The 12228-nt window shown below is 37.4% G+C and overlaps 1 protein-coding gene across 2 annotated transcripts in view; it reads right to left on the minus strand.

Annotated features, from left to right (window-relative positions):
* Plppr1 (phospholipid phosphatase related 1) overlaps window positions 1-12228 on the minus strand; it is a 285228-nt gene that overhangs the window by 131741 nt on the left and 141259 nt on the right. For both annotated transcript variants that reach the window (XM_052715907.1, XM_052715906.1), the window contains exon 2: window positions 1722-1829. In XM_052715907.1, the coding sequence (XP_052571867.1) occupies window positions 1722-1784 (63 nt within the window). In that variant the 5' untranslated portion in view covers window positions 1785-1829. The remainder of the gene's footprint in view (window positions 1-1721; window positions 1830-12228) is intronic.

The raw sequence follows: 12228 nt of genomic DNA on the forward strand, positions 1-12228 counted from the left end.
ATGAAGGGTGTATGAAATAACCAAATGGAAACCTACTACTTTGTAATCCAATTAAAAAGTATAGGTGTAAAGAAAGGTGCTAGAAGGATAAATCATGACTATCTAGTAATGCTGCTCCAGTACCAGATGCTTGATACCTCCTCAGGTATTGTTGATCTGGGAGGCCCACAGGCCCACAAAACACTACTCATGTCACTTGTGTTGGTTGTTCACCAGAAAAGTTGATAAGACCATATTGCTAAGGTTATAACATACCCTGGATGCAAGGTCTATAGAAATCAATCTAGAGCTGAGCTGAAAGCTTCCTTCCCACTGGAACTTTCCTAACACCAGAAGTTGCTATACAGGCTGCCATAGGAGAAAAGGGTTAACGGTCTTACCTAGAAGTGAATCCTACAAACGTTCTCACTGCTGCAACTGTGGCATGACTGTTAGGAGAGTAACCAACTGATCTCTGACTGTATTTGAGGCTTACTCCACAGGAGAGAATTCTCTAGAAACCCAGTCTAATGCCCATGGCTGAATAGAGAGGACTCACTACTGTTGTTTAGCTGAATTGACAAGACACCCAACTACCTTCTAAATATTTATTTTTGTAGACATAGACAAATGCTATCCTCAGCCTTAACTAGAGGAATTGCTCTTTGCCTCAAAAAAGCAATGTACCTACAGAGAAGGAGAGTTAGTCTCTCTTCAGGATGAACCACTTGTTCAATACAACATGGTCAGCCTGAAACAATTCATACACGAAAAACAAAAATGAACTCATCAAATTGTATTTTTATATTTGCACACACATGCACATGTGTGTGTGTGTGCAACCATAATAATCATGGAAGAAGAGCTATCAATTGGAGAATGGGGGACAATGAAGGAGTTGGAGGGAGGGAATGGAGGTAGGAAAGGGAATTATGTTTTAATTAACATTGTATTAAAAATAAAATGTACACATGAATCATATTCTACGTTGTAGGATTTTGGCCATATCTGAAGCATTTTACATTCCTTGGAGGAAAGCCAAAACAAAGCAAAAACAAAAGCAACAAAAAACCCCAAAAACATTTGAAGCAAATATGGCAAAATTGTAAGATTAATTCTTGATAGTGGGCTTGAGCATTTGTTTTCTTGTGTTTAATGTCTTTCCTAATTAAACACCAATATTCATTGATGCAACTGACATTTTAAGCTAGTTATTTTGGGCTACATCTTCTAATACTCTTGTTGCATTGCCTGGAAGAAATACAGGAAAATGATCCATTTTTTATGAATGAAATAGATGAGAACCATGCGAGCCACCTTGTGGTTCACTTTCTTTCTCTTACTTTTCAACTAAGTTCTATTTTGCTTCCTCACTCAACTTCTTCTGAAGAGACATTAACGATATATCTTGAACACCATTACAAAATAAGAATGACAGTACAGCCAGGAAAAGAATAAACCATCTCTCCTCTCCTAGGTTTCCAGACTCATATTTATGTCAGCATCAAGGTGAGCTACAGAAGGATTAATTCATCTCTCTAGCTTCTGCTTCACCAGCCAAGCTCATCATTCACACATCAGTTTCTTATTTAATAAATATTGTTTTTAAATTATTAATTCTCTATTTGTGACACCAAAATTTGACCCAATCTCGAGATTAAATAATTTCATAAAGTAATACATATCTTCAGCATGAAATTTGCTATTACATCTTGTTCATAGCTTTAAAAATATATACTTACCTCAACAAATATGAAACATGGGATGATGGAGTAACTGCGTTGAGTGTTGTTCCCTACAGCCATTTCTCAAACCATGTGGTGAGTCTGCACTGTCTGAAACTCTCCAGGCTGAAATGAAAAAAGATTGTAAGGTGTAAGAATTGCATGTTGAGAAGTCCTTTAGGTATGTACACAAAAATGCCAGCTACCCTCTAGACAGGCAGACCAAGTACAAACAAGACAAAAACATTGATCTACAGCACAATTGAGCTAGACTAGTAACCAAATGTATACCAGCTATGAACAGGAATAGAGGAAAATTGACCAGGTAAGGAATTTCTCACATATAGAACCATAACAAACAACATTCTTACTGGGGCACTGCACTCTAAGACCAAGTAGACTGCTGTCATTCCACAAAGCATAGTTTCTGATATAAAACATTTCTTATTATCATCCTGGAGGAATTCTCTATCTGTATCTAATTCTGGTTTACAACCTTGTTTGGTCTGTTTATTTGTCTCTGCCCTTTCCTCTCCTCTTGGGGCCAACATCTACTACAGGCACAAATCTTTCCCTTCTTTCCTGAATTGTAATTATTTGCCTTTGCTCTCGTGTCTACACAGCCATCCACTAACTACTTTGGATTAATACATCACTGACTTATCTTTCTTTGCACCCCTGACCTGTGTATATGACCCCAACATGAAACATCAAAGCAATAATCTATTCTCCACACTTAGAATAGAGTAGCTAGACAATAGCAGATTACTCCTAAATATTTTATTAAGTCATCTCTGTCCTGCTCAGAACTAAAAATATTCTATTAGGAGAGTAGGTTAATTTGGGTTTTTCTTAATAACATGAATGAAGCTGAGATTTTAGACTTTGATGAAACTTTTCAGAAAAAAAGCTTTCCATGACATGCTTTATTCTTTGTCCAAAATAATGCTGCATGTAGGTCATGAATGCCCTTACAGGCTGCTCATTGCTTCTCACTCTGTTTCTGTGTCATTATGGCCAACAGTTCTTGGAGTACATGGGAACTCCAGGGCTATTGAATAGCCAACTGCACCTGTTAATGTCTTTATTTAGCTCATTTCTCTTTATTGAGTTCTCCCATACCTTACCTGTTTGCAAAGTAAAACTTTCAAATAGATTTTCTTCTCATTTTAAGATGCCACATTCTCAATTGTTTATTAAATTTTCCCCTGATCATATATTATTTATATTCTTTGTAATCTCTATTTATCACAATGTACAATTTTAAGTTTTGAGCAACTTTTAAAAATTTAAATGCTATGAAATAATATCCTATATAAATAATATACCTATTACTTTATCATTCAACTTTGGGTTTTAGGAATGACTAATAGTGTCTTTATTAAGAAAGAGACACACATACATGTTTTACACATTGAATTAATAGGTCTTATTTTGTTCAATTTTATGTTCTTCAAATATCTTAAAAATCACTCATCATTCTTTATGATTCAGATGTGCCTTGCTGTTAGCACTGTCTAATTACAATGCAATAAATATGAAAAGTTAAAAACTGATCATGTCCAAGTAATAAGGGCTACCAGGGAAAGCAAAGCATGGATACATAGTATTTTAAGTGATTTTTTTGCATAGAATTAGTAAATAGCAATAAAACAGAGAACTGAGATACTGTTTTCCAATGTAATTATGCACTTTTATATTTGCACCATGAATATATCAATATTCTCATTTCTACACATCCTCAATATAACATTTTTTATGGTCTACCTTTTTAATTATAGCCATTCTAGTAAGTATGAAATAATATCTCACTGTGGTTTGAACTTGCATTTTTCTGATAACAAGTAACTCTGATCATCTTTCTATATGTGTACCAGGCATTATTACATTTGCTTTTGTGAAATGTCTATTCAAATCTTGCAGTTTTTGTGATTGGCTTGTTCACTGTATTATTTTCAGCGTACATTTTCTCTTTGTATATTCTGGACATATGTCATTTATCAAATATATGTTTCATAATTATTTTCTTCCAGATTCTTGCTTGCCTTTCAGTTTCTAATGGTATATTTATATGCACATTTTACTAATATAACAATTTTAATTAGAGAGTTTAATTTCAAAGGCCATTAAATACAGAAATTTATTACCCCATTATACTCATCCAGATTTTCAACCGCATCTTAAAAATGTAAAAGATATAAATCAATGTTGAGATAAAAATAAGTATTAGGAATTTTCAGAAAAGACTAACAACTTAAATGAAGTATGGTAAGTAAATAATCTATAGAATACATTTTTATCACCAATGAACAAATTAAAATATCCACAAATTTATTTATTAATTCAGGTTACAAAAACAAAAACAGGTAACACATAAATACTTCATGTCTCTGAGAGCAGAAAAGAGAAGCAAATCTGATGGCCACAAGTCTTGAGTCTAATGGAGCAGTGGATGCCGATCACACAACTGGTCGAGGTGACTTTTGAAGAGCACATCAATGGTATTCAAGTAAAATGTACTCAGTGTTTCACCTCAGGACAAAACCTCAGAAAAGCCTCTAACCCCAAACCCAGTACATTTCTATTACCCTAGCAATGAGTGATCGGCAAAACAAGCAAGAAAACAATTCCATTCACAATAAAATCCTTACAGTCAGGAATGAGTGCAACTAAGGAGGGGAAATGTCTGCATGCTAAAAAATGACAGAACACTCATGAAAGAAATTGAAGAAGACACCCATGAAGGAAAAGGCATCCCATGTTCATGAATTCAAAGATTCAATATGGTTAAAATGTCCAAATTACCCAAAATGGTCTTCAGATTTAAGCCAATTCCTATAAAAATTTCAAAGACATTTTCCATTTTCTATTTTAAAAAGCAATCCTGAAATCTTAAAGGACCAGAAAGAAGGACCAGGCAAAAGAAGCCTGAGGAAAAAGGTAAATTTGGAGGCATAACACTTCCTGCTTTCAAAATACATTTCAGAGGTAGAGTAACTGATTTTTACATAGAGACTTTGAACTTTTTCACTTATTCTAGCATATTCAAAATCATTCCTTGAAACATTTATATGATGACTACTTTCCAGTCTTTTCAGATAATCATGGTGACATTCCTATATATTGACTGTTTTTTCTCATTCAGTTTGAAAGAGTCTCCATTCTTAGTACTAAGAGTTGTTTCTTACTGAAGCCTGGGTTATTATAAGGTTCAGGGCTTTATTAAGTCCTATGTTTTATTATACCTCTTCTGATACTGCTCCAGTGGGTGGAAGAAGGATGTCACCTATACTGCCATATGAAAAGGAAGTGCAGGCTCATGGTAGGGAAGGGCTTATGAAGTCAGGCTGTCCACTAGAATCAATGAAAGCTGACTCTACAATACCCAGCAATAACAACAGCCCCTTTGAACTAGGCATCATCTGAGATCCTCTGAACAAGAGGAAAATTTTTAGTGTATAATATATTCAGGTTTATTTCAAATTAATCATAAAATACAATTTTTTCTTTTCATGAAGAAAGGTGTTTAAAGATACAAAGTGACTTTGTGCTCTTATAATAATGATAATGCATCCCCAGTTGGAATAAATGTGAAAAAAGATTTGTTAAATGAGATGGTTGTTCTGATTGACTGAAAGAAGGTGGACATTCTCCTATCAGGCAGGAGGAGGAAAGCACTCCAGCAAAGCTTCTAGAGCTATGAATTCACTCAGCTTCTTTGTGAAAGCTTAAGAATAATAACAGGCCCGATAGAGGAAATTCAAGAAGACACGGATGTTGTCACCAGACTCAACTCATGTGCCTGCTGCTCATTATGACAAACTCACAACACTAGAATACCTCAAGGCTACAAACTCACAATTGGGTATTTCCATATCAAATGGAAACATAATAGAAAAGGAGGAGATTAACTTTGACAGGCAGCACCCTGTCTTGCTAATTAGCTCAGATGAGGCATTTCATCTCTAAGTAAGTATTACTATGTTACAAGGCATATTTCAATGGAATCTCAACTCAGTGTCCTCTGATGTGTTTCCCACTGAAATGTTTTTATAATTTTCTCTTAGTCGTGGTAAGTATACCAATTTGTTGTAAACTTATGACAAGTAAAACCAACTACAGATGATCAAGTACCCATGTCAGTGATACTGAATGTGAATGAAGACATTCTTGAAGATAGTAAGATGGGAATAAAGATCTTCATTTACAAGCTGTTTGAATTTATATTAGCTGGCCAGTCTGGGGAGTTCTTGGGAACAAAAATGGCCTTGGGAATGAGTATTCATAATGTAGCAATTTTGTGTCCAACTTTGATGTGAGTTAAATTGTTCTTAGCAGTCCTGCATCTCTCATTTTAGGGAAATATGATCACCTTCCTCAATGTATAGAATATACACTCATCTAATTTTGCTAAGAAGACCATGATGGTTCTTTTCAAAATGCTAACAAGAAAGCTACCAAAAGTGTTACCTTTCTGAGTAAACCCAACAGTCTCTACTTTGAACCTACATTGATTTAAGAGTGTTTCTCAGTCCTATCACGGTTGACTTTCTTCTAGTCTAGAGAGTAATAAGGGGCTATCCTGAGCATTTCTGGGTGCTTAGCCCTGTACACAAGATACCAAAGATGGCAGGCATCCTCTCACCCAAGGTATGATGATCAAAACTATTCCCAGACATTGCCAAATGTCCCCTTCAAGTGGCGACATTGTTTTCAATGTATGGCAGCAAAATCTATGGCCCATGTCATATCAAGAGCATTTTCTGATTTATTACAGTATTTGGCATGGTGTTTCTAGAAGCTTCTCAAATTTAGGCTAAAATTAAAATCAAAGTGAGACTGTGGCTAGTATTGTAAGGGGAAGGAAACTAGAGCTTCTATCTATATGACATCAAACAGAGTTCTCCCTGGTGGAGCGCTCCTACTTTAGGATTGAAAGTACAGGCACAGGGAATTGGAGCTGCTTTGTCTGTTTGTAATAAAGTCCACAATTTGGACCACAGGAAGGAACTAGATTTGCCTACTCCCTAACAAAGGGGAAACTGGAACTTGACACGGTGGCATGAGAGCTTCCAATTCTCAAATGCCAGATGGGGATGAACACAAAGCTACTATAATCTATAGTTACAAGCATCCTGAGTTTAAAGAGAAAGCAAGGGGTTTCTATCCTTTAGGTACTTCAGTCCAAATTCCTAGTGTTTCTTAAAGGGCCCATGAAAATACCTTTAAAAAATTTAAAGGCAGAAAAAACACCCCTAAACCATTATAATATATGGAATGAGATGTCCAAAATGTAAAAATTTGGCAAGCTCACTAACTATTAAGTTTAGTGTTCATTAAAAAATTAATAAGTATGAAAATTAGTTATAGGTCAGATTTTCTTAATTCCATAAATTCCCTTTCAAATAGACTATAAGTAATTGTAAATTAAACTACTGACTCCTAAAAATAATTTAAAATTTTTTCATTTTACTTTGCCCCCAAATAAACATGCACTTTTTTTTAACACGGGTTCCACTTAATATGTTTGTTATTATAGGAATGGGCTCAAAAAGTAACCACAGAAAACAATCTTAAGGACCTTAAAATATCTTGGAGGGATTGTGCTTTCATCAATGTCAAAGAATCTGAAACCTGATTTGTTGCTTCTAACAAATAAACAAAAACACAGACAGTTCTCCCTCCCTCCCTCCCTCCTTCCCTCCCTCCCTCCCTCCCTCCCTCCCTCCCTCCCTCCCTCCCCCACTCCCTCTCTTCCTCCCTTTTTTCTTCCCTCTCCATACCAGTTGCCCTTTTCTGCTTCCCTGGGTTCTACAGGCACTACAAATTAAACACATATATCCAAAGATTCAGTGCTAAGATCCACAAGAGTGAGAACATGTGCCTTTTGTCTTCTTCAGTCTGGGTTAACCTCGATCAGTATAAAATTTCCCAGATCCAATCATTTTCCCGCAATTTTCACAATTCCATGTTGCTTTACCACCAAATAAGATTTCATTGTGTAAAAGTACCACATTTTCATTATCTATCCATCAGTTGAGGGACATCTAGGCTGTATGAAATTCTCAAATAATTAATAAAAATATTTAAAAAACAGATGAGAATAAAAGGGGTGATGGCTTTGAAGACATTATTTAGACGAGACAAAGAATAACAGTAATCCACAGAAAATGGAGCAAACAGAGGTGACTTCTGGCTTACTGCCTAGAAAGAATCAGGAGACCCCTGTGTGGTTAAGGGAGTGCAGACAAGTGGCTGGTGTTCTTCTAGGTCTGGGCGGGGCTAGAATGTGGGGAGGCTGAAGTAACCAGGGTTCTGCAGACTGGGCTCCAGAGAAAATGATGTGCAGAGAACATGTGATTCTTCAAGGCTTCAGTGGAATATTGATAAGCAAGCATGTGCACAAGAGGAAGCTACTCAAGACCCAATTGAACCATTACAAAGGATCAGCACAAATGACTCTCAGAGCTCACACACAGCCAAGCCTTCACACCAAAGTAAGAAGAAAAGCTTCCCAGTTCTCAAGCTGTCTGCAAGAGTGCATGATTACCAGATGAACTAACTCCAGTACAAGAACATTTCTCACCCAGAAGCCACAAATGGTGGTGGGTAGTAATCTATGCAGCATGCATTTTGTTGTTGTTCTTTAGTTTTTCTAATTCACAATACTAAATATAGAGAGAGACTCCTTTGATTTATCATGTCCTTGCTAGCATTTGGGCAACTGAATGACTTTTCATTGTCATACCTCCTTGTCAAAACAAGTGTGTGTGACAGTAAGAACCCATGGCTCAGGTCTTAATAACAGCATCTTCTGAAATATTCTACAACATTTAACCTGGTGCTTCTAGAAGCTTCCAAAAGTTAGGGTATTTTAAGATCAAAGTAAGATTGTGGCTAGCATTAATTAGGTAAAAACAAGAACTTATTGCTATATGATGTCAAATCTTAATTGGAGAGAAGGAGGAGGCTTGAGTAAAAGGGAGAACATGAAAAGGTAAGAAAAAATAACTTCTGAAAGGAACCATTTTATTTTATCCTTCAGTTCCCAGGGTGAGCCATAATCCCCAGATGCAGTTCATCCTGAACACATGTTAAAGATGCATTAACTGCCTGGGTGGCATGAGCTGCCACTCCCTAGTCTGGATCATCTCTATTCAGTCCATGATCTCCAACCAAGATCACAGTTTGCATTTAATTCCCCAAAGCTGGAAAAACCGAATCGTGTTTTCAAAGCAGCAAAGCCAGTTAGGGATAGGAACAAATGAAGTGAAAGTGTAGGTGAATGTAAAATAGACTTCACCAATCGATCACGTGGGATTTAGAACACACTACTGAAGCTTGTGACAGAAACACTTGGTTCAGTTTTAGAGATCCTTTTCAAAGCTTGTTGAGCACTACAGTGTGCAGACCCACGTACGTAGGGAGGCGACAATGACACACTCTTTCCTCCAGTCTTTTCCTTGCCATTACTCACAGTTAGACCCATGCTCACCCCTTGAAATAGCTCAAATCAAGGCAGAAAGAAACAAAGGTATGTTTGTTTCTCATAGCTTAGAGAAACTGAATTGGATCATCTCTTTAGAAAGTAACTACGTTTTTCAGGATCCTCACAGGCTTTTTGATGAGTTTTCAGACCAAGGGAAAATTCTAGGATCCTTCAGGATACCATCATTCATTGGTCTATTCAATGGAACCAGTTTTCAGCCTTGTACATATTGCTTAAATATGAATTGTTTCATAGTGCCTCAGTCTCTCTGAAATTGGATTCCTCCCTAGTGAGTAGAATCCAGGTGTTCTATTTAACTTGTTGAGTCCTTTGACTTACCAGCATGTCTGGTTCATCTTTTAGTCCTATGTCCTAATTAATATCTAGACAACCTGCAAGGTAACCCTTGTCCCTTGCCAATGCAGTATTTATTAATATTAAGTGACATCTAAGGTCCACACTTCTAGGAAAGATGAGAGCATGAGAATGCCCAGGTGGCTGAGAAGAGAAGAGGGACCCACCTTCTGCTTCTTCTCCACAACTGCTAAGTAGGAAAACAAGTCTCAGACAGAGGGGTATTGCTTCTAATTTCTTTTTTTCAAATTACCGATTTTGTTTATCTGTAACTTCCCATTAGGAAAACAACAGCTGCAGAACATAGAAATGCACAAAGAGGTTTTCTTAATTATAAAGTGGTGAGTTCACATTTCCTTCAATCAAACTAGATGCCGGGAGGAAATGAGTTTTGATGCTCTGTTAAACTGAAACCCTGAAGCATTAGAGTCAAGGACGTGGGGACCACACACACACACTGAATCCCTTGCCCACACACTCCTGGAAGAACTGAGATACTGGGAAAGTCACAGGAGAAGTCGTGCTTGGCATAGCATGGAGAGAAAAGAGGTAGATAACATGTTGCCACTGGTCTCAGCTGAATAGCAATGAATCTGATTCTAAAGTATGCTGAAGTTATTTGTGTCCCATTGCCTCTTTCTCTGGCTGTAAAATTTCAAATATGAAAATCTCATCATAGTTCTCAATAACAAAATTTATAACTGTTGCCATTACAATCTATATTGTAAAAATGACCTTCTTAAGTTAAAAAAATATTATATGGTGGTCTCTCACATCTTTCACATAAAACTCTCCACTGGTAAGCTTAAATATGAACTTGTATTACATTAAAGTCTGTTCCAAATAGACCATGCCATGCTAAGGCTCTGGGGCATCCCTCTTGTCCTCTATTTAAACCTAACCCTCTTATCAGGACCCAGAAGATGCATTAGGAAATCACTGGGCTTTTTTATTTGTTGCTCTTCCAAATAAGAACACATTTTAAAAACAAAACAAAAACTCTTTTCTCTGTTTTTCCTTGTTATCTCTCTCTTTAAGTGACCTGCAAAGTGGCCAAGCCTGGCTTATTAAAACTGCCAGAGCCCAGGGCCTGAACCTAAAATCTCCCCCAACAATATCTAGGGCCACACTGGTTTCCAAAGATCTAAGATACAGGAGCCATTAAGTATTAAAAGGGAAAACAATAATAAGATAAGTCCAGAGTGAGAAATTTCTGGAAAGCTAGGCACTGTCCCCAAAGACTAGAACCTAAGATGCTGTCTAGAGGAAGTCTTTTTGGATGCTGCAGCTCCACAATATTAGACAACCCTTTATGGTCTTGCCCGCAGGGATGTATGCTACAAACTGTTGCGAGCAGTGGGGAGGCTGTGAAACTGTTGTTCCGTCAAGCAAGGCTGCATTTTCCAATTTAAACCTAAGCTGCCTAGGAGCCAAGCTGGTTGTTTTTTAGAAGGGAATACAGGAGGTAAAAGTTTGTGTATGTCTGCATGTATCAGAAGGGTAAGACTGAGAGATGCTGCCTTCCATGAGCTGAGACACCTAATCTATCCAGTTTATCCTGGGGAACAGAGTGGCTATGTGTTTGTGAGATGCTCTGCCACCCCCAGAAAGTCATTGCCAGAACACCCTGAACCCTCATGACAGGGTAATTCATCAGCCCTGATAGACACTGTTAATTCTGACAAGGACCAGGAAAAGGAAGTGAGAGGAACTCCTTTCATCACAGGAAATTTGGGAGGATTCAAATAAAACTCTGGGGTGAGTCATGGTTTCTCCACATGGGTGCATAATCAGTGTGTGTTCTGCTACTGAACTAGCCTGGGAAGTTTGAATGAGCATAACAAATGGTAATTTTGTTCATTAGTCTCCTTGACAAGCATTGAGCACCTGACATTCCATGCCAGGATTATATACAGCCTTACAGTTTTAAATTTTATATTTAACATGTTCATATTTATTGTGTTAATTCAATCTGGTAAAGAGATATTCTGAGCATTCTTTTTAATATTGCAAACTGCTACCCTTACCCAGCATTCCAGTTCTTCCGCTCCCTCAACATCTTCTCTCTTTTTATCTATGCTATTCATCAGTTGACACATTATAGTTTACTGGGTACATTTATTGTCTTTCTCACTGCCTACTTTGCTCAGCAGTTATACTACTCACCCCAAGTAGTCCTTGGAAAGATGACATTAAACTCATAATTACAAATAGGCTCCAAACAGTATCTCTTCCAGACCTGTAATGACGTATAACTTAAGGGGTCAAGAAGAAATGTGCAGCTTTCTGCATCTATTCCCATTAAACTACCTCCAGCCTTCACTTAGATCTGCCTTGGGAATCCCAGACATTTCCTTGAGGCTTTCATCTGGTTCAGAATCAGACACTGCATTAAACAGGTTTGTCCTGAAATCACTGCATAATCCCCACCTCCAGTGTGAATGTGTGTGTGTGTGTGTGTGTGTGTGTGTGTGTGTGTGTATGTGTGTGTGCGCGTGCGTGTGTAGAAGGTGCACATATTTGTACATGTATATGTACATGACTGTGCTTGCATGTAGAGGCCAGAGGTCAATCTTGGGTGTTACTCATCAGCTGCTGTCCATCTTAGTCTTTGACACAGGGTCCTCAGTAGCCTAGAACTCACCAAGTAGGCTAAGTCTGCATGTCCTGAGGATCTGCGTG

Source organism: Peromyscus californicus, unplaced genomic scaffold, assembly GCF_007827085.1.
Source record: "Peromyscus californicus insignis strain IS unplaced genomic scaffold, ASM782708v3 Scaffold_5__1_contigs__length_169319896, whole genome shotgun sequence".
Taxonomy (NCBI): Eukaryota; Metazoa; Chordata; class Mammalia; order Rodentia; family Cricetidae; genus Peromyscus; species Peromyscus californicus.